Source organism: Macrotis lagotis, chromosome 7 (assembly GCF_037893015.1).
Source record: "Macrotis lagotis isolate mMagLag1 chromosome 7, bilby.v1.9.chrom.fasta, whole genome shotgun sequence".
Classification (NCBI taxonomy): Eukaryota; Metazoa; Chordata; class Mammalia; order Peramelemorphia; family Peramelidae; genus Macrotis; species Macrotis lagotis.
In genome coordinates, this window is record NC_133664.1 from 42278628 (window position 1) to 42301221 (window position 22594).

Consider the following 22594-nt stretch of genomic DNA (forward strand, 5'->3'; position numbering starts at 1 on the left):
CAGACAAGAATCTACTTTCCTGCAAAGCTGAGCCTTCTCTTCCAGGGAAAAAGATGGACATTTAACGAAATGGAAGAGTTCCAAAAATTTCTGATGAAAAGACAAGAGCTGAAAAGAAAATTTGGTTATCAAACAGGAGGTTCAAGAGACACATGAAAAGGTAAAAAAAAAAGGGGGTGGTAAAAGGAAAAAAAATGCAATCCAGTAAGTTGAAACTAGCTATATTCCAGCATGGGGGTGGGGGTGGGGAAGAGACTCTCATAAATCCTGAGAAATGTAACTCTAACAGAGAGAATACACCTAACCAGAAATGATGGACATCCATGACCTATACATGAGACTGCTATCTAATGGGATGTAACTGGCTTTAACCCCACTTGGGAGAAAGACGCTTACTCTCAGGAATTTTGACTCTATCCAATAGAATATACTGAACTAGAAGGGACAGACACTCAGAATTTTCTATGACCTAGATAGAATGATCTAAAAAAATACACTACCTCCCTAAAAAGGGGGACAGGAAAGAGACGGGAAGAAGGAGGGAGGGGATTGAATGGGACAAATCTCATTACACTAAGAGGTACAAAAAAACCTATGGTAATAGAGGGGAAGAAGGGAGCAGAGGAGAAACACCTGAATCTTTTTCTCATCAGACTTGGCTTAAAGTCAACCTACACATACTCAGTTAACTTATAAAACATCTAACTTTTCAAGTATTAAAAGGGGAAAAGGGGAGAGGGGGGGCCGGAGAAAGGGAAGGGGAGTGGGGGAAATAAGGGGAAATAACAAAAGGAAGGGAAGGGAAAAGGGAAAAAGGGAAAGGGGAAAGAAAGGGGAGGGTGTGATACAGGAGGGCAAACACACTGAAGGGGTGGTATTCAGAAACAAAATGCTGGGGAATATGGATAAAAGGGGGGGAAGGGGGAAAAATACAAACAGAGGGAAGATAGCACAGAGGGCAAATATCAACTGCTCATGGATAGGGAGAGCTAATATAATAAAAATGACAATTCTACCAAAACTAAACTATCTGTTTAGTGCCCTACCAATCAAAATTCCAAAAAATTACTTTAATGAGTTAGAAAAAACTGTAAGTAAATTCATATGGAGAAATAAAAAGTCAAGAATTGCCAGGAGCTTAATGAAAAAAAATGCAAATGAAGGTGGCTTAGCACTACCGGATCTAAAATTATATTACAAAGCATCAATCATCAAAACTGTTTGTATTGGCTAAGAAATAGAGTGGTGGACCAGTGGAATAAACTAGGTGTAAAAGCAGGAGAGGAATATAGTAATCTGCTGTTTGATAAACCCAAAGAGTCCAGCCACTGGGATAAAAACTCCCTCTTTGATAAAAACTTCTGGGATAATTGGAAGTTAGTATGGAAGAAATTTAGATTAGACCAACACCTCACACCCTTTACCAAGATAAGATCCAAATGGTTACAGGACATAGACATAAAAAAACAATACTATAAGCAAATTAGAAGATCAAGGACTAGTCTACCTGTCAGATCTATGGAAAGGGGAACAGTTTATGACTAAGGAAGAGTTGGAGAACATCACTAAAAACCAATTAGATGATTTCGATTACATTAAATTAAAAAGCTTTTGCACAGATAAAACCAATGTAATCAAGATCAAAAGAAAAGTAGTAAATTGGGAAACAATCTTTACAATTAATGATTTTGACAAAGGACTCATTTCTAAAATATACAGAGAACTGAGTCATATTTTTAAAACAAAAAGCCATTCCCCAATTGACAAATGGTCAAAGGATATGCAAAGGCAATTTACAGATGAGGAGATCAAAGCAATCCATAGCCATATGAAAAAAATGCTCTAAATCATTAATTAGAGAAATGCAAATTAAAACTTCTCTGAGGTACCACCTCATACCTCTCAGATTGGCCAGTATGACCAGGAAGGATAATGATCATTGTTGGAAGGGCTGTGGGAAATCTGGGACACTATTACACTGTTGGTGGAGCTGTGAACTCATCCAACCCTTCTGGAGAACTATTTGGAACTATGCCCAAAGGGCAACAAAAATGAGCATACCCTTTGACCCAGTAATACCACTACTGGGTCTATACCCTGAAGAGATGAGGAAAAAGGGTAAAAACATTACTTGTACAAAAATATTTATAGCAGCCCTCTTTGTGGTGGCAAAGAATTGGAAATCAAGTAAATGTCCTTCAATTGGGGAATGGCTTAGCAAACTGTGGTATATGTATGTCATGGAACACTATTGTTCTATTAGAAACCAGGAGGGACGGGATTTCAGGGAAACCTGGAGGGATTTGCATGAACTGATGCTGAGTGAGATGAGCAGAACCAGAAAAACACTGTACACCCTAACAGCAACATGGGAGTGATGTTCTACCTTGAAGGACTTGCTCATTCCATCAGTGCAATAATCAGGAACAATTTTGGGCTGTCTGCAAAGGAGAGTGCCATCTGTATCCAGATAAGGAGCTGTGGAGTTTGAACAAAGTACAAGGACTCTTCCCTTTAATTTGGAAAAAAAACCAGATATCTTATTGTCTGATCTGGTTACCTCTGAAAATTCTGTTCTCTTTAAGGATATGATTTCTCTCTCATCACACCCAATTTGGATCAAGGCATAACATGGAAACAAAGTAAAGACTGATGGAGTGCTATCTGTGGGGTGGGGGTGGGGGGAGGGAAGCAAGATTGGGAGAAAATTGTAAAACTAAAATAATATCTTTAATTAAAAAAAACAAAAAAAAAAGATAAAGAAATAAAAAAGTACTGGCCTTGGAGTCAGGAGTACCTGAGCTCAAATCTGGCCTCAGACACCTAGTCGTGTGGCCTTGGGCAAGCCACTTAACCCCACTGCCTTGAAAAAACTAAAAAAAAAAAAACAGAAACAAAAACTAAAAAAAAGAGTAACTTTATACTAAAATATTCAGCTACAAAATCATCACAAATATGAGTTATTATATGTGTCCTAAAACACACACACACACACACACACACACACACACCACATACAGTTGAAGGTTTATTTTTTTTTTAAACTTCAGACTTTGGATAAAGCTGAAAGTAATTTGAATGTCACACTCTCTGTAATTATGGAATCAATTTAAGAAAGAAGCATTAATAAAAGATAAAAATTATATTTTCTACTTTAAAGTTGGCTCACATTTCCTTCACTATTCCACAAACTTTCCATTTTGCAGCACAGAAAACTCTGTAGATTATCCTTTAAGATGATTTCCCATGTAATATATCTTAAAATCTGTCATTCTTATGGCCATGTGAAAACTATTCCCTTTTGCATACTGTACTAAATTTTATGAACAACATGTTACCAGACAAGAGACATGTTTCTTAATTTATCCACAGTGGGTCTTTGCCAGTTGACAAGATCTCCATCAAGACAGTCTAACAATGCTGACAATTTCTCTAACTAGACAGTTGGGAAAAAGAAACTGTCCATTAAGACACCAATGAGATGTTTGGGCTTCAGTCTATCATCTGTCTAATTTGGATAGACTCTGGCATTTCAACTACCCAAGTCACATTCATTTACTGTAATTATTTTTCTTCTGGAAGGAAATGTGCATTGGGCACCTTATTTATAAAAGTTTGGAATAAACCAGACCAGAGCCATAAGAAGTATGCTTTCATGATATTCATCTTTAAGGTTGTCTAAATAATGTAGGGTCATCTCTAAGAAGACAAAAAGGATCCAAAGACTAAAAAAATATTTGATAAAAATAATCAGAGCGGTGCTCAGAACATGCACCTCTACAGGCAGCAGATCTCCTCCCCTCTCCCCTCCCCCCAACTGATTGATTGAAGAATGGAAGGTTGGGAAAAAATTGTTTTACATGAGAAACAGATCAACTCATCTGAGTAAATTCTGCAAGAAGGAATTGAGAGGGAAATATGAGAAGAGGAGAAAACAAAGACTACATCTCCTAAATCTATGACAAACCAAATTAAATAAAATACATTTATTACAAGGGATTACTCCAGGGGCATGTGATGTCACAGACTTGCCTTGAACATCTCCAGCTAGGAGGTATTTTCTTGTTCCAGAGAGGGGCCTCTAATGTGTTTGCTGGTGTCCCTTCCTGGTTCTTAGGTGATCCTCACCCCTTAACTGTCGTAACAGAATCCAGGCTCTCTGAAAATGGTATGCCATCCTTCTAGATATTTTAAAAGGTTTATTCCTAGGGAGTCCAGGGAAACATGCAGTATCAGTCCATGAAAGGTGTTCCACAGTTCTTTTCAGCCAACTCTGAAGTCCATCAAAGTCCACTCAAAGTCCATCTTTGTCATGGTTCTGCCACCTTTCTTTCCTCCTGTTCCAGAGTCAACTGGCTAGATATTCTCTTAGTTATTATTTGGCTTAACCAAGAGACACAGATGTCTCAGAGCTTCTGCATTCCATTTTGGAGGGGATGCAACCCTGTCTTTATCCATTTTGCATCTCCAGATTTCTTCTTTGGAGTTAGTGATGGAGTTAAAATAATCTGTCCTCTCTTCCCCAATTCAGGGCATCAGAAAGTTTCTAGATTAACTAAGAGTGAGCTTACTGACTTTTTTCCCTTCTCTTTTGTTCTTTCTTGAAAAAAAAATCTATAAGACATAGTTCTTGGGAGAAAGGAAGGGAAAATTTGGGCTATGTAAAAAAAAATGCATCAGTAAAATTTATTCTTAAAAAGAGTGACCCTGAGATTGTGGAATAGAAGTTATCTAAGGAGTGGGAGGAATAATGTATATGGGAGAAAAACCAATGGGAGGGAAATTTAAAAAATAATAAAATAATAAACAAAGAAAGCTTTGGCAATTTGGCAAAATCCCTTCAAATGGGCTTCAAAGAGGATCTAAAATCAGGAAGGCCTAAAGGCCAGGGATGGATAGTCACAAATAGCCATATTACAAAACATCTTTATGTCTTTCATCTTTTCTACTTTTATACGACCTGTAAACACATTCAGATATGTCCATCCTTAGAAATAAAAGCCATTCCTTAATGTTGTTATTTCTTCAGACTACAGCCTTCTTTCTTCCTCCCTTTGTAAGGACAAACTTGTAGAAAGAGAAGGCTATACTACATGATGCCCCTTCTTCATGACTTGCTCATTCTTTAACTCAATGCACTCTGGCTTCTATTCCTATCCTTGTTTGCTGTAGCAGTCCTCTCTAGAGGCTAATGGCTGCTATATGCCTAAATCTGGGGGTCCTTTTGTTTTTCTTGTTCTCAAGTTCTTTGATTTTTTTGGACTTTCTGACACTGCTGAGCACCCTCTTTTTCCTTGACATACCTTTTCCCCCCTGGCTTTCCTGATGCTATACTTTCATAGTTTTGTGATTTTCTCTGTGGGAAGAACATTAACTCTGGAGTCATAGAACCTGGGATCCAATTCCACTTGAAACTTTGAACCTGTGTGACCTTGGGCAAATTGCTTCATGTCTTTGGGTTTCCATTTCCTCACCTATAAAATGACAGGGCGGCAGAGATGGCCTCTGAGGTCCTGTCCAGCTCCTATAATGCCTTTGTAGCCATCTCCTCCATCTCCCCCCATAAACACAGAAGTCCCTCAAAATTTTCTTATCAATCTTTTTTTCTTAGTATTTATACTCTTTCTGGGCATTCTTACCTGCTCTGGTAGCTGAATTTATCACAGCTAGCAGATATCTCCAGAATTTTTTATCTCCCGCTCCAGCTCCCCACTAAGGTTACACCAGTATTTCTAATTCCCTGATGGATATGTTTACCTAGAAGTTTCACCAGTATCACAAAACTCAACGTGTCCTAAACGACTCATCTCTCCTTTGTCAAGATCAAAATAACCAATCTTCCAACTCTAAGTTCCTCTCATTCCTTCAGTTCAGTCATATCAATCACCTAGGCTGAAACCTTGTATCATCTTTGACTTCTCTCTGTCCTGTATGCTTTGTCCAGCCAACTGAGCCACTATAGTCCATCAATTCTACCTTTACCCTCTCTCATGTCATACTTTTCCCTCATTTCCCCCTCCAGCTACTTTTAAAGACCTTATCCTTTCTCAGTGGGCTGCTGTCACAGTCTCCCAGTCAGTCTCTCTCTACCTGCAGATAATCGCCTCTCCAAGTCATCCTTCACATCACTGCCAGGATGGCTTTCCTAAGGTGCAGATCAAATCATTGTTCCTCTACTTTAGAGTCTTCTATCTGAACAAAGAATAAACTCCTGATGCTGCATTCAAAGACTTTATATCTGCTTCCAACTGACCTCTTTTGCCTTTTCTCATAACACAGGGCTTATATCTTAGCTAACAATATTATTCTCTGCTTCTCCCCCTGACTCCCTCCTGCTCCCTTTGCTCACACCATACTCCCTTCCCCACTCCTATGACTCCCCCCCTTTGTCTCTTAGTTTCCTATCTTCTAAGTTGTTAAGTTGGATGAATGATTGAGTTGTCCTGATTAACTCCCCTGCACTTTTATTATTTCAAAATAATAACAAAACACCAAATAAATATAATAAAACAAAGTTTTGACAACCAAAAAATCCCAATAAAATGAAAAATATTATAGGATAAAAGAAAGTATGAAAAAAGAAAAGAAAGTGTGACACCCCTGGAAGAAGAAAACCAAACCACAAGAAGACCATACTGAAACAAAGTAAGAAAAATGAAAGAAGCTAAAGAATCCAATGGTATACTCTCAGTAGGAAATACACTTAAGATAGTCACATAATGAATTACAGTAAGTAGTTGTATTAATCCTTATGTTACTTCAGCTGAAGCCCCAAAGATAGGACAAGCAATATTAATTTTGATTAGAAGGAGAAGGAAAAATAGTACCAAAAGAGACAAAAAGGAAAACTACATGTTTAAAGGTACCAAGGACTATGTAACAACATAAATATTATTGATAGTGCTTTAATATTAAATACTTTTGGTGTGGTGAAGATAGAGGGACACTTCAGTGGCACAGTAAATAAAGTGCCACTAGAATCAGGAGGATCTGAGTTCACATCTCAACTTTGACACCTGCTAGCTGTGTGACCCTGGACAAGTGACTGAACCTGTTTGCCTTGTCTGTAAAATGAGCGGGAAAAGGAAATAGCAAACCATTCTAATATCTTTGATGAGAAAACCCCATATGGGATGACGAAGCATTAGACACAGCTAAATGACTAAAGAGTAACAAAAATGGAGATCAAACAGTCCTCAGAGTCAGGAAGATCTTTCTGGTCTTCCAGTCTCACCTTTGGCATATGCTAGCTGTATGACCTAGGCAATTCTCTGTGACTACAGGTTGTAGAGTAGGTGCCAATCTTCATTGAAGAAAAGTTTCCTTACTGATAGTCCTGTATGCCAGCCAAAACACAAGGCAAAAGCTAACTATAGACCCACCATACAGCAAAGTAACTAAGTTTGTAGGGAAAATCTGAAATGGGAAAACACCCAGCTGATAAGCCATTGATAATAGGAGACTTTAACATTTTCATTTCAGAACTCAACAAATGTATCAGAGAAATAAAAAAAGAAATTAAAGATTAATAAAATGCTGGAACAACTGGATTTGGTAGATGAGTTATGAAGAGAACTAGAAGGAAAAGTACCCAATTTTGGAGCCCATAAAGGACTTTTACAAAAACTGATTATGCTCTACAGCATGGAAATCATGAATAACAATTATGAGGCAGAAAGATTAAAAAGCTCATTTATAATTCATTACAATAAAAACAATTAACAAAAATGAATTAAAGATACAAACTTAAAATATATCCTAAAAAAGTCAAAGAACAAATTATAGAAATAATAAAATTATGTAAAAGAGAAGGATGTCAGGTAATATAGCAAAATCTATGGTATATAGCTAAAGTAATCCTTAAAGGTAAAATTATATGCATGAATGCTTAAACTAACAAAAAAGAAAAAGAAAAAATTGAGAAACTGATCATACAGATTAAAAACATTTAGAAATTTAAAAAATTAATGATCCTTAAATAAGCAAACATGGCAAAGGTTGAAGTTTAAAGGAAAAATAAGTGCCATTTAAAAAACTGAATAAATCAGTTGTTCTTGAAAAGATTAATAAACCGCTGGCTAATTTGATTTTTTTAAAATAAGAGGGGGAAAATTAGATTAAGTCCAAAATGAGAAGATACCACAATAAATAGAAAAAAAATAGAAAAATTATCAGAAACTATTATGCCTAATTATATGCTAACAAGATTAAAAATTTAATTGAAATAAAAACCATCTACAAATGTATAAAATGTAAAACTAATAAAACAGGAAAGTGATCATCTAAACAATATAAGCTCAGTCAAAAAAACCAAAGTCATTCATAAATGAATTTTGGGGAAAATTATTTAGGGCCCGATGGATTTAGAAGTTAATTTAATCAAATATTTAAAGAACAAATAATCCCCATATAACATAGACTATTTTCAAAAACAGAGAAAAAGGCATGCTACCAAACTCTTCCATGACAAATATTGTACTGATATCCAAACTATGGAAAGATAAAGCAGAGAAACAGAATTGGAAGCTAATAGCACTAATGAATATTGATGTAAAATTTTCAAATAAAATGCTGGCAAAAAGAGACTAGGGCAATTTGTCAAAAACATTATTCACAATGACCAATCTGGATTTATTCCAGAAATGCAAGGATATATGCAACATGAGGAAAAAATAAATATCTTTAATAAAATAGCAGGGAAAAGAATTAATGTCAAAATAATCTATACTTCTACATATTACTAACAAAAATCCATGAAAATAGAGAAGAATCATTAAAAATAATAAATTCATTAAATACCGGGTATTTAACTAAAACCAAAGCAATTTCATAAAAATAACAACCTTAATAACTGATTGTCCAGAGGTAGGCCAAGCGATTATAGAAAAGAGAAGAAAACCAAATCAATATATAGAGAGTTAACATTTTACCAACAAAATAATCAATGGGATATTTGATAAAATTAAGCAAAATAATAGCAAAATTCATATAGAGGGGAAAAATACTAAAAAATAATGAGAAATAGTTTTGCTGTTGTTATAGAAGAGGAAATGGTATTATCATATCTCAAATTATAAGCAAAAATTATCAAACTTATCTGAGACAAAATAAAAATGGAAAAGGAGATCAATGGAATGCACTAAATAAGCAAGACTACGAAGCAAACAGGTATATAATAGCATAGGTTTCAATAAATCCATGAACAGGATGAAGCAACTCATCACCCAACAAAAACTATTGGGGAAATTGGGTAGCAATATGGTGGAAAATAGGTTTAGAATGGAATCATAAGCCATAATTTCAATAAATTCCAAATGAATGCACAATCAAAGAATTCTTTCATACCTGGAAAGGAAAAAAGATTCTCACCTACCAATGCAAGAGTGAGAGTTATAAAAGGCAAAGTAACTTAGTTTGATTACATAAAAATAAAGAGGTTTTGCACAAACATGAGCATAGCATTCAGAATAAGAAAAGACAGGGGAACTGGGAAATTTTTCACTAAGCATTTCTTACATATTTGACAAATAGTATTAGAATAAGAGCCATTGCCCAAAATAGGGGCGTCTGTGTGTGTGTGTGTGTGTGTGTGTGTGTGTGTGTGTGTGTGTGTGTATGTGTGTGTAGACAGTTTCAAAAGAACAAACACAAAGTAACAACCATCTGTTTTAACCAAAAGTTTTAAAACCAATTATCAAAAAAATGCAAATACAATACTCATAATGTTGTCAAAGGTGGCAAAAACTGGAAAAATTTAATGTTAATAGAACTGTGGGAAAACAAAAATTCATGGCTCCTGAATTATTCGACAGTTTGGAATGTAACATGGAATCATAGAAGAAAAGTTTATACAAGAAGAAGCTTATTGGCAGGAAAAAAAAGATCTATCTATACCAAAATATTCAAAACAATCTTATTTGTTGGAAACAGGAAAAAATTGGAAACGAATTATGTGCTTGATGATTTAGGAATGAACAAACTGTAGCAAATTGATATAATGGAATGTTACTGTGTTGTAAAGAATAGCAAATATGAAAAATTCAAAGTAATATGGGGAGAAGTATATGAGAAGACTGATGAACAATGAAGAAAGTCAATTCAAAAGAAAAATTTACAGACTTATTCCAAACTTTGAAAGTGAGGACCAGGGAACAACATTCAATTATTATGACCTGGATGCTGCCTTCTTATAGCTAAAGTATGTGGACTTCCTTTCTTTTCATAAAACAGCAAACTACAAAAGTGTAGGTGAGAGGCAGCAGGTTATAGAGGGTGGAGAGTTGACCAGCTGCTGGCATCTGTGTTCTAGGAGGCATGCTAAAGGAAGACCCCTCACCCAGCTTGGAGCTCCCAGGTCCAAGCTGACCCTACTTTCTGATGTTTGGTTCCCTGATTCCACGAAGTACATATGCCTTATGGTGTTGCTGTTTATCTGCTGAGCTGATACAATTTATCTATCAAAAGAAAATGCTCCTTCTTTGTTTCAAGGCCTAACTGGGATGCCTTCCCTTTCCTCCTTTCCCCCCCTCTCAGACGAACCTTATCTATCCCTCATCAAATCTCCTGCAACACTCCCCATTTGCATCTTGGCTCCCATCTTTCAGGTCTTGACCCTGCTATTATTGCTTTCAAGCTGGAGCATGGAGATGGGGTCCATTGAATCCCTTTCCTTGTCAATACTAGTGTGGCTCAAGTACAAGTTTCAGCAGGCAAAGGATTTTATAAGTATAATTGAACCAGAATTGCTGAAAGGAGAAACAGGTTTGGAGAGGTGACAAATCATGCCAATACTCTATTAATAAGACACTCATCAGTCACAGGATATTGAAAGCCTGGGCCAATCTTTCTAAAAAGGATTTCTCACATAGTTCAAGAAATCTGATTCTATTTCTAGTGGGCACCCTTGCAGGGGCACTGCCTTTTTTACCATCAGCCCATTGGGAAGGTGAAATTAATTAAGCATTGATGATTAATTAAATTAATTAGATTAAATTAATTAAGCATCGTGCCTACAATGGAGGTGGGGGGGTGGGTCACAAGGGAGGAAACTGCCTAGAGTGTGACTAGGTCTTTAGTGGAAGGTGACAGAGGGAGGGAGATGTGAAAGTTTTCAAACCTTGCTTTAAGCAGGTAAACACTTCTCTCTCTGTTTCTGGCCCTTCCATGACTAGCTCAACAGTCACAGAAACCACTCTCTCACCTATGCCTTGGACTCCCACTCCCAACTTATAAAACAGACATGAGGTACATTCCACCAAACAGCAATACACAGCTCCTCCTTGGTTCCTTCTCTCTCTGAATTGATCCTTTGCTCGAAAAGAGCTTCCTCTCTGGATAAAAACAAGACCAATTAGAATTTTAGGGGACCACGGCTACTGAACACATACATGCAGCTCTGTGGCAGCCTAATACATCTGCAGATGAAGAAAGAGAGTAAGACAAGATAGAGAGATACTCATTTATTAAGTACCTATTGCTATCATCTCCTTGGACCCCCACCACAACACTGTGAAGTAAGTGCTATGATCCTCCCAGGGAGTGGGAACTTTCAAAGTGGCCCATCTCACTTGGTTAGGAAGTACTTTAAAAAAAAAAAATCTCAATCCGAAATGTGCTTCTTCGTACCCTTCCATCCATTGGTCCTAGCTTTTCCTTTGGGGACATGCAGAACAAGTTAAAATCCCTTTCAGTGCTTAGCACAGTGTCTGGAACATGGGAGGTCATTAATAGAGTTTGGTTCACACCTTGGGACAGCAAAAACAGCTTCCTTTCTTTTCACCACAGGCAACCCAGCAGGGCTGTCTGAGCCATTCCAATATTAAATATATTGGAGAAAATAGGCAGTTATGGTTGAGATAAAACATAAAAGAAATAGAAAAAATGTTTTAAAATGAAAAACTAATAGCTAAGTGGTAGGAGGAGCTGGGTTATGTGATTGTCTGGGGTTTTAAGTAAGTATACTGGAATTCATGTATCCTCTCTTAGAAAGCCAACCTAATAATGTTGCTGTGCTCCAGATGTTTCTGAAATGCTGGCAGTATTTTCAGAAGATATCGGACTTTCTTTTGAATACCTTTAATGATATTCAGGGTGGTTAAAAGCAAATAGTGAAATTAAGACAAGCTTCTTAAGTTAACTAGCATTTTCTAAATAGCTATATGGTCCAGAACCATTCCAGAAGGAATGTCTCTGTACAGACATAATTATATAAGGAGCTTTTCCTGGAGATGGTTAGTCTTAAAAGGTATACCATCCACTAACATGAATCAAACTTGTCGTTGAAAGGATTATCACCAAAAGGGAAGCTACCTTTACAAAGATCCTAATTTAAATAAGAGAATATGTGTAGAGTAGAGAAAGTATACTTCAGTAGTGTTGAGTTTCAAATAAGGAAGACTGGAATTCAAATCCCACTAATGCTGTTGCTAGTTGTATGACCCTAGGCAAGTCACCTAACCACAATATGGTTCAGACACTTTCCTGGGACTTATTCTGAGACTTGAATTAGCTATGATCTCTATTAATGGATGCAAAGTAGTGGCTCCCCAAACCGACAATTTGAGTATTTATCACAGTCACACACACACACACACACACACACACACACACACTTTAACATTACTTTTTATAACAATATATATTTTTACAAATGTAAATATAAATTTACACATATAAAATCTGCATAGATATAATTTATACTTATATACATTTTTCTATCTTTTGTTTGTATTTTAGTCTTCTGTTCTCACCCCAAAAAGAGAGGAAATAGCAGGAGAAAAGTTAATTTTCTCCTTGTCCTGGTCTGACAGACAAACGCTGTTTAACCTCAGTCGGAACTGCAAGTAGATTCAGAGTCAAACTCATGGAGTCATGTGCCACCTGTTGCCATGGTAACCACAGCCTCCACTCCTGACAATGGAATTCTTACCAAGCATGTTCCAAGACTCCACAAGGACCAGGCAGGCTCATCACCTGCTCCCAGGAGAAACTGGCTCCACGTGTGATTCCAAAACATTGATGATCATTAAAAAGGGGCTAACATATTATGTGTTCTCTAATAGCATCAAATTAACAAGTGGTTTTAAACAACGATTTTTAAAAATTCTCCCAAACATGTCCTTAGCCCTTAAGGCAAGATGCTCAAAGGCCATTGGCTGAGGTTCTAATGGCAAGAAGGGCAGAGTTTTCTAGGATTGGTATTTTCTTTGTTGTGGAATCACATCACACCTCTCTAAGCTTCAGTTTCCCTACTGGTAAAATGAAGGGATTGAACTAATCAGCCCCTGAAGTTCATTCAAGTTTACTAGGCATCAAGGTGGTGCAGTGGATAGAGGATTGGTCCAGGAATCACCTGAGTTCAAATCCAACCTCAGAAACTTCCTGGCTCTGTGACCTTGGGCAAATCACACAGTCATTATCTGCCTCAGTTTCCTCCTCTATAAAATGAGGATTATTAATAGCATCTACCTCCCAGGGTTGCTGTGAGGATTAAATGAAATGTTTATAAATAATAATGCAAACCTGAAAGTATAATAAAAATTCCAGTTGCTATCATTATTATGCGATTAAGGGACAGGATACAAAAATAGGCAAGAGAAAAATAAAGGGAAAAAAAATAATGGGATAGTAAAGAAAAAAAAGGGAGAAAAAAACCATAAAGAGAAATGGAGAGATATGTGATAAGGAAGTGACAGCAAATCACTAATGATTGATTTATGTGCCATTCAATGTTGCTCACTCCACAGATTGCCTAACAGTGCTGTAAGAGGAATATGATGAGGAATCAAATCCAAAAACTTTTTAACTTTTAAACTCACTGGGAGATAGTTCCTATAGAATCTGACAGTAACCCCAGATCAGCACTTAAAACAGTATCTGTCCTGCCTGCCCCATGCTTCAGTTAAATTCACTGCAATCTGCTGCATATATTTGGTTGAAAAATGACGATAAACCCAACTGTATTTTACCTATTCCATAGGGCATTCAGTAAGAATCAATGACCATTCTTTTTTTTGAAAGTTTTTGCAAGGCAAATGGGGTTAAGTGGCTTGCCCAAGGCCACACAGCTATGTAACTATTAAGTGTCTGAGACCAGATTTGAACCCAGGTACTCCTGACTCCAGGGCTGGTGCTCTATCTGCTGTGCCACCTAGCCACCCCAATGACCATTCTTAAAGTGGGTAAATAACTCATCCACCATAGGCAGAGAGCACTTTGGGAAGCATGGGGGAAAGGTCTCAATTTAGATATAAGTCTTCATGGAGATATAGTTGTGAGATAAGCCCTGTAGTTTCCACAAAGTTATTATCAGCAATATTTCTTGAACTTCCATTGAATAGATGGCACAATACAAAGGAAAGCAAAGAACTACAAAGAAAGTAAATGAAAAAGACAATCCTTATCCTCAGAAAGCTTTAATCTAATGGGAAAAAATGAGAAGAAAGCAAAATATAAAGTATTGATGACTCTATTCAATATTTTACTATCTATATCAATAAAAAGGGGTATCTTGGTGGCACAGTAAACAGAGTGGAGTCAGTAATGCCTGAGTTCAAATCTGAAATCAGATACTTACTAGTGGTATGACCTTGACCAAGTCACTTAACCCTGTTTGTTTCAGTGTCCTCATCAATAAAACTGAAGAAAAGTATAACCCCTCCAGTATCTTTGCCAAGAAAACCCCAAAAGGGATCATGAAGAGTCAGACATGAATGAAACAAACTGAAAAATAACACTAATGGAAGGCAAGAGAAGTATGGAGAATCCATATTAAGTAATTTATCAGTCAGGCAATAAGCATTTATTATAAAAAAATTTATTTCCCAAACAAAATAGATGGTTTTATATTTTCATTTAAACAAATGTAATCACCTACAAATGCGCTCATCTGATGTCTGAGCAAGACAAGGAGGTGATAATAGCTTCTCAAAAGTTGTGAGAACAGAAGGAATGTTCCAAGCATAAGCCAGGCAGCAACAGATGTTATGTCTATGACTCAAGAATCACTGAACTCAGAGAAGCTCATCATCAGATACCTGGCCAGCAGGTGCTTTAAAAAAAAAATTCTATTTTTAAAATAAGTGTAAATCCTTTAACAATTGCAAAGTATTTCATATATTATCTTTTTTTTGGATCCTCACAGTAACCTCATAAGTAGGTGCTCTTATTATACCTATTTTACAAATGAGAGAACTGAGGCTAGGAAGATAAAGGATCACACAGCTAGTATGTCCATGAGGCAGCATTCAAACACAGGTCTTCCTGACTCCAGATCTGGCACCCTATGCCAGCTGAGTATCTCCTCTTTCATGACAGCAGTTACATAAAGTGATTAAATCAATGCAAAAGGCAACAAGTGATTGAGACAGAAGTCAGATCAAACACCAAGTACGAAAAAGGTAAATGGTGAGATGCTAAGGATAGGAGATTTCCAATACAACATATTTAAACAAGTTCTCGACACAAAAAATGGGAAATGAACAAACACAAAGGCTATCGTGATTTCCTAGAGAAGTTTAAAAATGGAAAACAGTCACCATTCTAAAGAGGTAGAAAAGGTCAAGAAACCACTTCAAGGAGCAAACATTTAAACATCTCTTGTCAAAGCCCTTGGGGGGCACCTTCTTCTAAACTAATTTCAAATCCTTCAAATCATCTTATTGTTGAATCTTTGCTAGGCAAACAGAATTGCCTTTATATTTCAGTTTAGTGGAGCTCTGTCAAAAAAAGAAATAATGTGAATCCAGTCAGATCCTCTCCTGCTGAGGCCATTTGGACTCTTTGAAATCATAGCTGTCTTTCTTATATCAACAGTAGCAACCACACTAACAATAACACTAGCAGCTTATATTTATTTAATGTTTTAAGGTTTGCAAATCACTTTATACTAACCAACTCTAATCATCTTTACATCTTTAATCATTCAATTTCCCAAGACATCAAAGTTAAGCTCATTGGTCTAGAGTTTTCATATTCCATTCTCTCTCTCTGTAAAAAATCAGGGACATCTGTCTTTTTTCTAGTTTTACAACAACTCTTCTCATGCCATGACCTTCCAAGTATCATGGGCATCAGCTCAGAGAGCACAATCAGTAGTTCTTTCAGAATTCATCTGATTCAGATGATCTGAATTCATGGAAGATATATGAGGACCTGTGGGCAGTAGCTGCTCAGGATGACAAAATGTGCAATAGGGAACTTCACTATAAGGAGACTATTTTTACAGGAAAAAACCCCAGAGGTACCCAAAGTTCCAACAGTTATCTTGTATATTTAAAAATAATAACCATTTAAGTAAAATAATGAAGCACTGAGAAATGTCGAGGCTAAAGAGTCAGCCTCAGAGTCAGAAAGATCTGGGTTCAAGTTCTACCTTAGACACACACACTGGATGTATGACCCCAGACCAATTACTGTTCCAGATAACCCTGTAAGACTCTAAGCAGCAGGGCAGCTAGGTGTCGCAGTAGATAGAGCACTGGCCCTGGAGTCAGGAGTACCTGAGTTCAAATCTGGTCTCAGACACTTAATAATTACCTAGCTGTGTGGTCTTGCAAAAACCTAAAAAAAAAATAAGACTCTAAGCTGCAGATGGGGCCAATCTGCTTTGGTGGAGTGAGTTTCCAGCAAGGAAAGAGAGAGACAGAGAGAGAAAAAAAGGAAGAAAGGGAGAGAGGGAGAGAGACCTAAATTTCACCTTTAGTGAAATCACAGGTCCAGTTCACATATAAATAAATGAAGCACCTATATTCCAAATATACCAACATGAAATCTGGTCCTATCCAGTATCAAGGTTGAAGTGGGGGTTATAATTCAGTTTGCTTCTGAAGCCCTGAGTGTCCCCAGCACTGACTTGGCCTCCCAGGGTCCTACTGGGGGCAAATTTGGGACTATTATTCACTGCCCTAAATTGCCTGCCTTGTCACTTCTGGGTGACCCCAGAACCAGATCCAAGTACTGAAACCAATCTCAGCAAATAGACAAACAATTATACCTGAAGACACCCAATTTTTCATCTATCAACTAAAAAGTCATGCTATCTTTCCTTCTAAATCAAATCACATACATTGAAGTCACAGACATTGAGTGTCTGAAAGTAAAACAAAGTCCATTCTTTCAACTTGTAAATATATCCAATTACCTTATAAAGTGTTCACAAAGAAACATTTTTTTTCTTGCCATAATTGCAGTTTGAGAGTTTTATTTTATTTTACACTGGCCTCAAAAGAGAACTGTTGCCATTAGATAGTGCTTTCTGTCTCTTACATTTTGCCTTCTACAGTGATACAAGCAGCTCTTGGGATAACATTCCAAAATGAATAAAAGCACAGTGGCAAAAATTGTGATCTGAGGCATTGTCCTTGCTACCAAGGAAATGTCCATAGCCTTAACAAGTCATATGTAAGCAGAACCATAAAGAAAAGTTCAAACCCTAACTAGTGTGTCTCCTGCCTTGTCCATGGTAGTTGGCAGGTTCAGAGATATGGAGCTGGAAGAGTCAGCAAAACCCCTTCATTTTACAGTTCAGGAAATGGAGAACTGGAGGGAGGGAGGAATCTGCCCAAAGCCTTGCCCTGGGCTCAGAACAAAGGTCTTTTAAATTAGGTCCTGAACTAGTGATTCTCAGGACACAAGGTGAAAGACAGCTTTCAAACTGAACCTTCTCTGATTACCATTTGCACCAGCTTTTTTCTAAAGTTTGTTGCTAATTGCTAGCTAGATTACTTCCTCAAAATTATTTTAATGAATGTCTCGGCTTTAGTAAGCAAGGAGCAATGTAAAAATACACAAATTTGATCAGTTGTCAAGAAAAATGCTCACCTCTCTTTGCATGACACAACTGTGTGTATATATATATATATATATATATATATATATAGGACATCTGTCAGTCCATCAAAGAGCATTTGTGTGTTGTGTCTGTGAGGTTTATACACAGAGAGTTGGAACCAGGCAGGCTGGTTCAGAGACACTAATTGGATGAGTTAATAATCTAAGCCTGGGAACGTTCAAAGAATCCAATTCTAACTTCACTTAAAGGTATTTGGATTTTTTTTAATCTACTTTATTCATTATAGAAAATATCTAATAACCTGCCCTAGGGCTCAAAACAAACAGCAAACCAATGTTGAAAGCAGCACTCGGGTTGGATTTCTGGAGGTCTAGCCTAATCCTTGAACACTGGCTAAGTTTAGTCCATTGATAACAATGATGGGAATATGTTTAGTGCATTGATAACAATGATGGGGATATGGCTTATATCAGAAACCTCACATGAATCATCACCAATACATTCCTCAAGAAGACTGTGGGAAAGTACTAGATGCGGCAAGTACTATATGACACAATACGTTATGAAAACAGCTAATTAGCAAATATTTATCTCATTTTTTCAAGATTTGTACTTACATTTATGAGGATCATGTGATTCTCACAACCACCTTATAAGATGCAAGAGAGTTTTCAATTTTGGTTGCTTTTTGGGTTAATAATAAATCAGAAACTATTAAACAGAATGTTAGGACTAGGGGGAATCTACTCCAAGCCCCTCATTTAATAGATGAAAAAACAAGGGAGGCTTGAGGGCTGAAGTAGTTTGTGTAAGAGCTCAGCAGCAGAACAAAGATGAAAACAGGGCTCTACTTTCATCTCAGGGCCCTGCATCCTGGCCTCAATAAGATGCTGCAGATTACAGTGCTGTTTACAGAAGCAAGGTTTACCTATGCAAGTACATTTTTAGCCTTTCAATTCTGGGCTGACCTCTGAAGAGTGCTGGTTAATATTTAAAGAGTGAGTGAGAAAGAAAGAAAAGAAAGAAAGAAAGAAAGAAAGACAGAAAGAAAGAAAGAAAGAAAAGGAAAGGAAAGGAATGGAAAGGAAAGGAAAAGGAAAGGAAAGAAAAGGAAAGGAAAGAAAGGAAAAGGAAAGGAAAAGGAAAGAAAGGAAAGGAAAGGAAAGGAAAGGAAAGGAAGGAAAGGAAAGGAAAGGAAAGGAAAGGAAAGGAAAGGAAAGGAAAGGAAAGGAAAGGAAAGAAGGAAAGGAAAGGAAAGGGAAAGGAAAGGAAAGGAAAGGAAAGGTAAAGGAAAGGAAAGGAAAGGAAAGGAAAGGAAAGGAAAGGAAAGGAAAGGAAAGGAAAGAAAATAAGAAAGAAAGAGAATGAGAGAGAGAGACAGAAGCAGAGAGGGAGAGAAAGAGAGCAGGAGAGACAGAGAGAGAGAGAAAGAAAGGGAGAGAGGAAGAGAGAGGGGAAGAGATGGAGAAAGACAGAGGGAGAAAGAGAGGGAGAGAGGGGGAAAGAAAGAGAGAGGGAGAGAAGGAGAGGAGAGAGACAGAGGGAGAAAGAGGAGGAAGGGAGAGAGAAGAGAGAAACAGAGAAACAGAGAAAGGAGAGAGAGAGAGAAACAGAGGAGAGATAGAAAGAGACAGAGGGAGGAAGAGAGAATGCATACATCTACATTTAAACATGAAAATTCTTCAGGGATTGTTCCCCAGCTCCTGCTTGGATCCACTGGTAAAATGCATATTTTTTGAAAGTCTTTTGTATGGAAAGGTTATTTATCATGAGGAGTTATTATATTATACCTCTCATAGCCTAGAAAAACTTTTAAATGGAAATAGCCTAATCACCCAAACAGATGGAGTCAGTACAGGCAGCATTATCATGAGTTGGGAACCCTCCCTGCAGAGTTTTCACATGTTCAGACACCCATTTCTTGGAGAAAGTCTTTGCCAATAGGCAGCATCAAACAGGAAATTACAATATCTTGGCGCTCCCCTTATGAGATGGCGAGGTGAGCACCATTTTATTGGCAGCCTGTTCTTCTCTGCATGTTCTTCAGCCCCTAGCTGAGTGCACGGGCCCCACCAGGACCTCAATAAAAACTGGATTAGTCTCTTGATTTGTGGCCATCCCACACTGAGAATCCTTTTTGCCAAATTGGGAGGAGTTCACTGAGTAAAGCTACAATCATATGCATTATTTCTGTATAACAAATATCAATTCAACAGATATCAATATATCTTTCAGGAAAAGGAGAGCAGAACTTACCCGATCCCAGTTGAAACAGAGGCCTAGGTTATCAAGCTGTTCTCTCATGTGTTTAATATTACTGTAAGGTAAAGTAAAGAAAGTTTAATTAAATAAATGTGTAAAAATTCCTTGTCAAATGGGATAGTTCTCTAGGAGGGAGGGAGAGGAAGAATTCAAAGGGTAATAATAATAATAATAATAATAATAATAATAATAATAATAATAATAATATCAACAAATATTCATTTTTAAAAATAGGGGCAGCTAAGTGGCACAGTGGATTGAGCACTGGCCCTGGAGTCAGGAGTACCTGAGTTCAAATCTGATGTCAGACACTTAATAATTATCTAGCTGTGTGGCCTTGGGCAAGCCACTTAACCCCATTGCTTTGCAAAAAAACACCTAAATACACACACACACACACACACACACACACACACACGATGTTGAATTTTTTCAAACAGAAATTACCAGATTTTCATATACATCAACTCAAATGGTTATATATATGAAATGATACAAGTATTTTAACACAGATTTTCCCACACACATATATCTAAAACTACTTAGAAAAGGAAAGAATGACATTTTAAGGAAGGAATGTCATATGAACATGCAGGTATTCCACACATCTAAAAATTAATCTTTAGATAAATAATTTCAAAGGAAAAGCCACCCACACACACACACACACACACCCACACACACACACACACACACACATTGCAGAATTAGAACCTAAGATTTCTGTTGATTTAGTTCTTATCTCAGCCCCTATCTGTCAGTAAGGTTGGTAAGATCCTTCCACAACAAAAGTCCTAAGAGACAAGGGAGTGCAAATATCATTACCTTCATCTTACAAAAAAGAAACCCAGGCTGAAACAGGACCTGTGAATTGCCACTTGGTTAGAGTCAGAATTTGAACTCAAGTCTCTGGATTCTAAATTTCCTATATTTTCCATACTGTTTATCTCATCTTGAGGACTAGTCTTCTAGTGGTTGAAGAGTAAGTTTTTAACATGAACTATAAGATAACAAAAGTAAACCACAAGATAAAAAAGTAGTGAGTCCCCATAAGAACAAAAACACTTACCTTTGTGTCCAACTTTGTGGATGCAGATGGTGCTCAATGGCTGCGTTTTCAGCAGGTAATCCAAATGCATCCCATCCCATTGGATTAATAACCTATCATCCAAGTGAAAAACAATGTCCATTAAAAATGACTTAAGCGTGTATCTTCCTAGAGAAATAAATAATATAACCAGGGACCATCATGTCCTTTTCCTCACAGGGTTCTCTCAAACCACATTTAAGGCAAGTAAGTCAACTCCCAATTTGATGCAGTATACGACCACAAATTTTAAAAAATCAATATAGATCTTCACCTTACATCAATGTTTTCCTCCATCACAATCACCACTTCTACTAGTTAGCATTTATATAATAATATCTAGTATTTACAAGGTATTTTACAAATATTATGCCACTTTATCCTCACAACCACTGTGGGAGGGAGGTACTATGATGTATTCTCATTTTATAGATGAGGAAACTGAGGAAGAGATGATCACACATTGGTTGAATTTGAACTCAATTCTTGACTCCAGGGGTAACACTCTACCTGCTCTACACCTGAGCTGCCCTACTCTTACCATATCACATTAATACATTTTAATAGTTACAAAGTGATTTCTTCTCTATAACTCTGTAGAGTAGGTAAGTCAAGGACCCACTCGTGGTGATTCACTGGGGCACATGAGATAAGAAAGTGTTGTGAAGGTTTGAGAAATCTTACTGAAGGAACCGGAAGATCTTAAAAGGCAGTGTAGTCATCACCGTTGCTTATTGTTGTTCAGTCATGTCCAACTCTTCAATGGTCCCATAGACCAATACTGTCCTGGGGTTTTCTTAGAAAAGATATTAGAGGGGCAGCTAGGTGACATAGTGGATAAAGCACTGGCCTTGGAGTCAGGAGGACCTGGGTTCAAATACGGTCTCAGACACTTAATAATTACCTAGCTGTGTGGCCTTGGGTAAGCCACTTAACCCCATTTGCCTTGCAAAAACCTTAAAAAAAGAAGATACTAGATTGGTTTGCCATTTCCTTCTCTGGTTGATTAAGGCAAACAGAGGTTTGTGATTTGTACAGGGTCATACAATTAGTAAGTGTTTGAAGCTGGATTGGAATTCAGATCTTCCTCCCTCCAGGTCCAGTGCTCTATTCACTAAGTTTTCTACACACCTCTTTATTATGGGTAACTGGAAGCAGAGATTTTAGAAGAAAAAAACAAATTTGAGATAATAGGCTCTTGGTCAGGGATGAAGGGTAGTGAAGAGCCAATAATACAACATGATGTTTTCTTTTGTTTTTTGTTTTTTTTCCAAGGCAATGGGGACTTGCCCAAGGTCACATAGCTAGGGTAATTATTATGTGTCTGAGATTGGATTTGAACTCAGGTTCTCCTGACTACAGTGCTGGTGTTCTATCCACTGGGCCACCTAGCTGCCCTGACATAATATTTCTTTGTGGAGACTTACAAATCAAATAACAAAGAAAAGTGGGGG

At 37.2% G+C, this 22594-nt stretch overlaps 1 protein-coding gene across 2 annotated transcripts in view; it reads right to left on the bottom strand.

The window, feature by feature from the left end:
* Positions 1-21305, bottom strand: part of LARS2 (leucyl-tRNA synthetase 2, mitochondrial) — a 134391-nt gene extending 113086 nt beyond the window's left edge. Inside the window, exons 1-2 of one of the 2 annotated variants that reach the window (XM_074195866.1) lie at positions 21123-21305; positions 20048-20108 (exon numbers count right to left, since the gene is read on the bottom strand). In XM_074195866.1, coding sequence (XP_074051967.1) covers positions 20048-20108; positions 21123-21202 — 141 coding nt within the window. In that variant the 5' untranslated portion in view covers positions 21203-21305. Of the gene's footprint in view, positions 1-12749; positions 12848-20047; positions 20109-21122 lie in introns of those variants that run through there. The other variant, XM_074195867.1, reaches the window with a different exon arrangement.
* Between the last annotated feature and the right edge of the window lie 1289 nt (positions 21306-22594).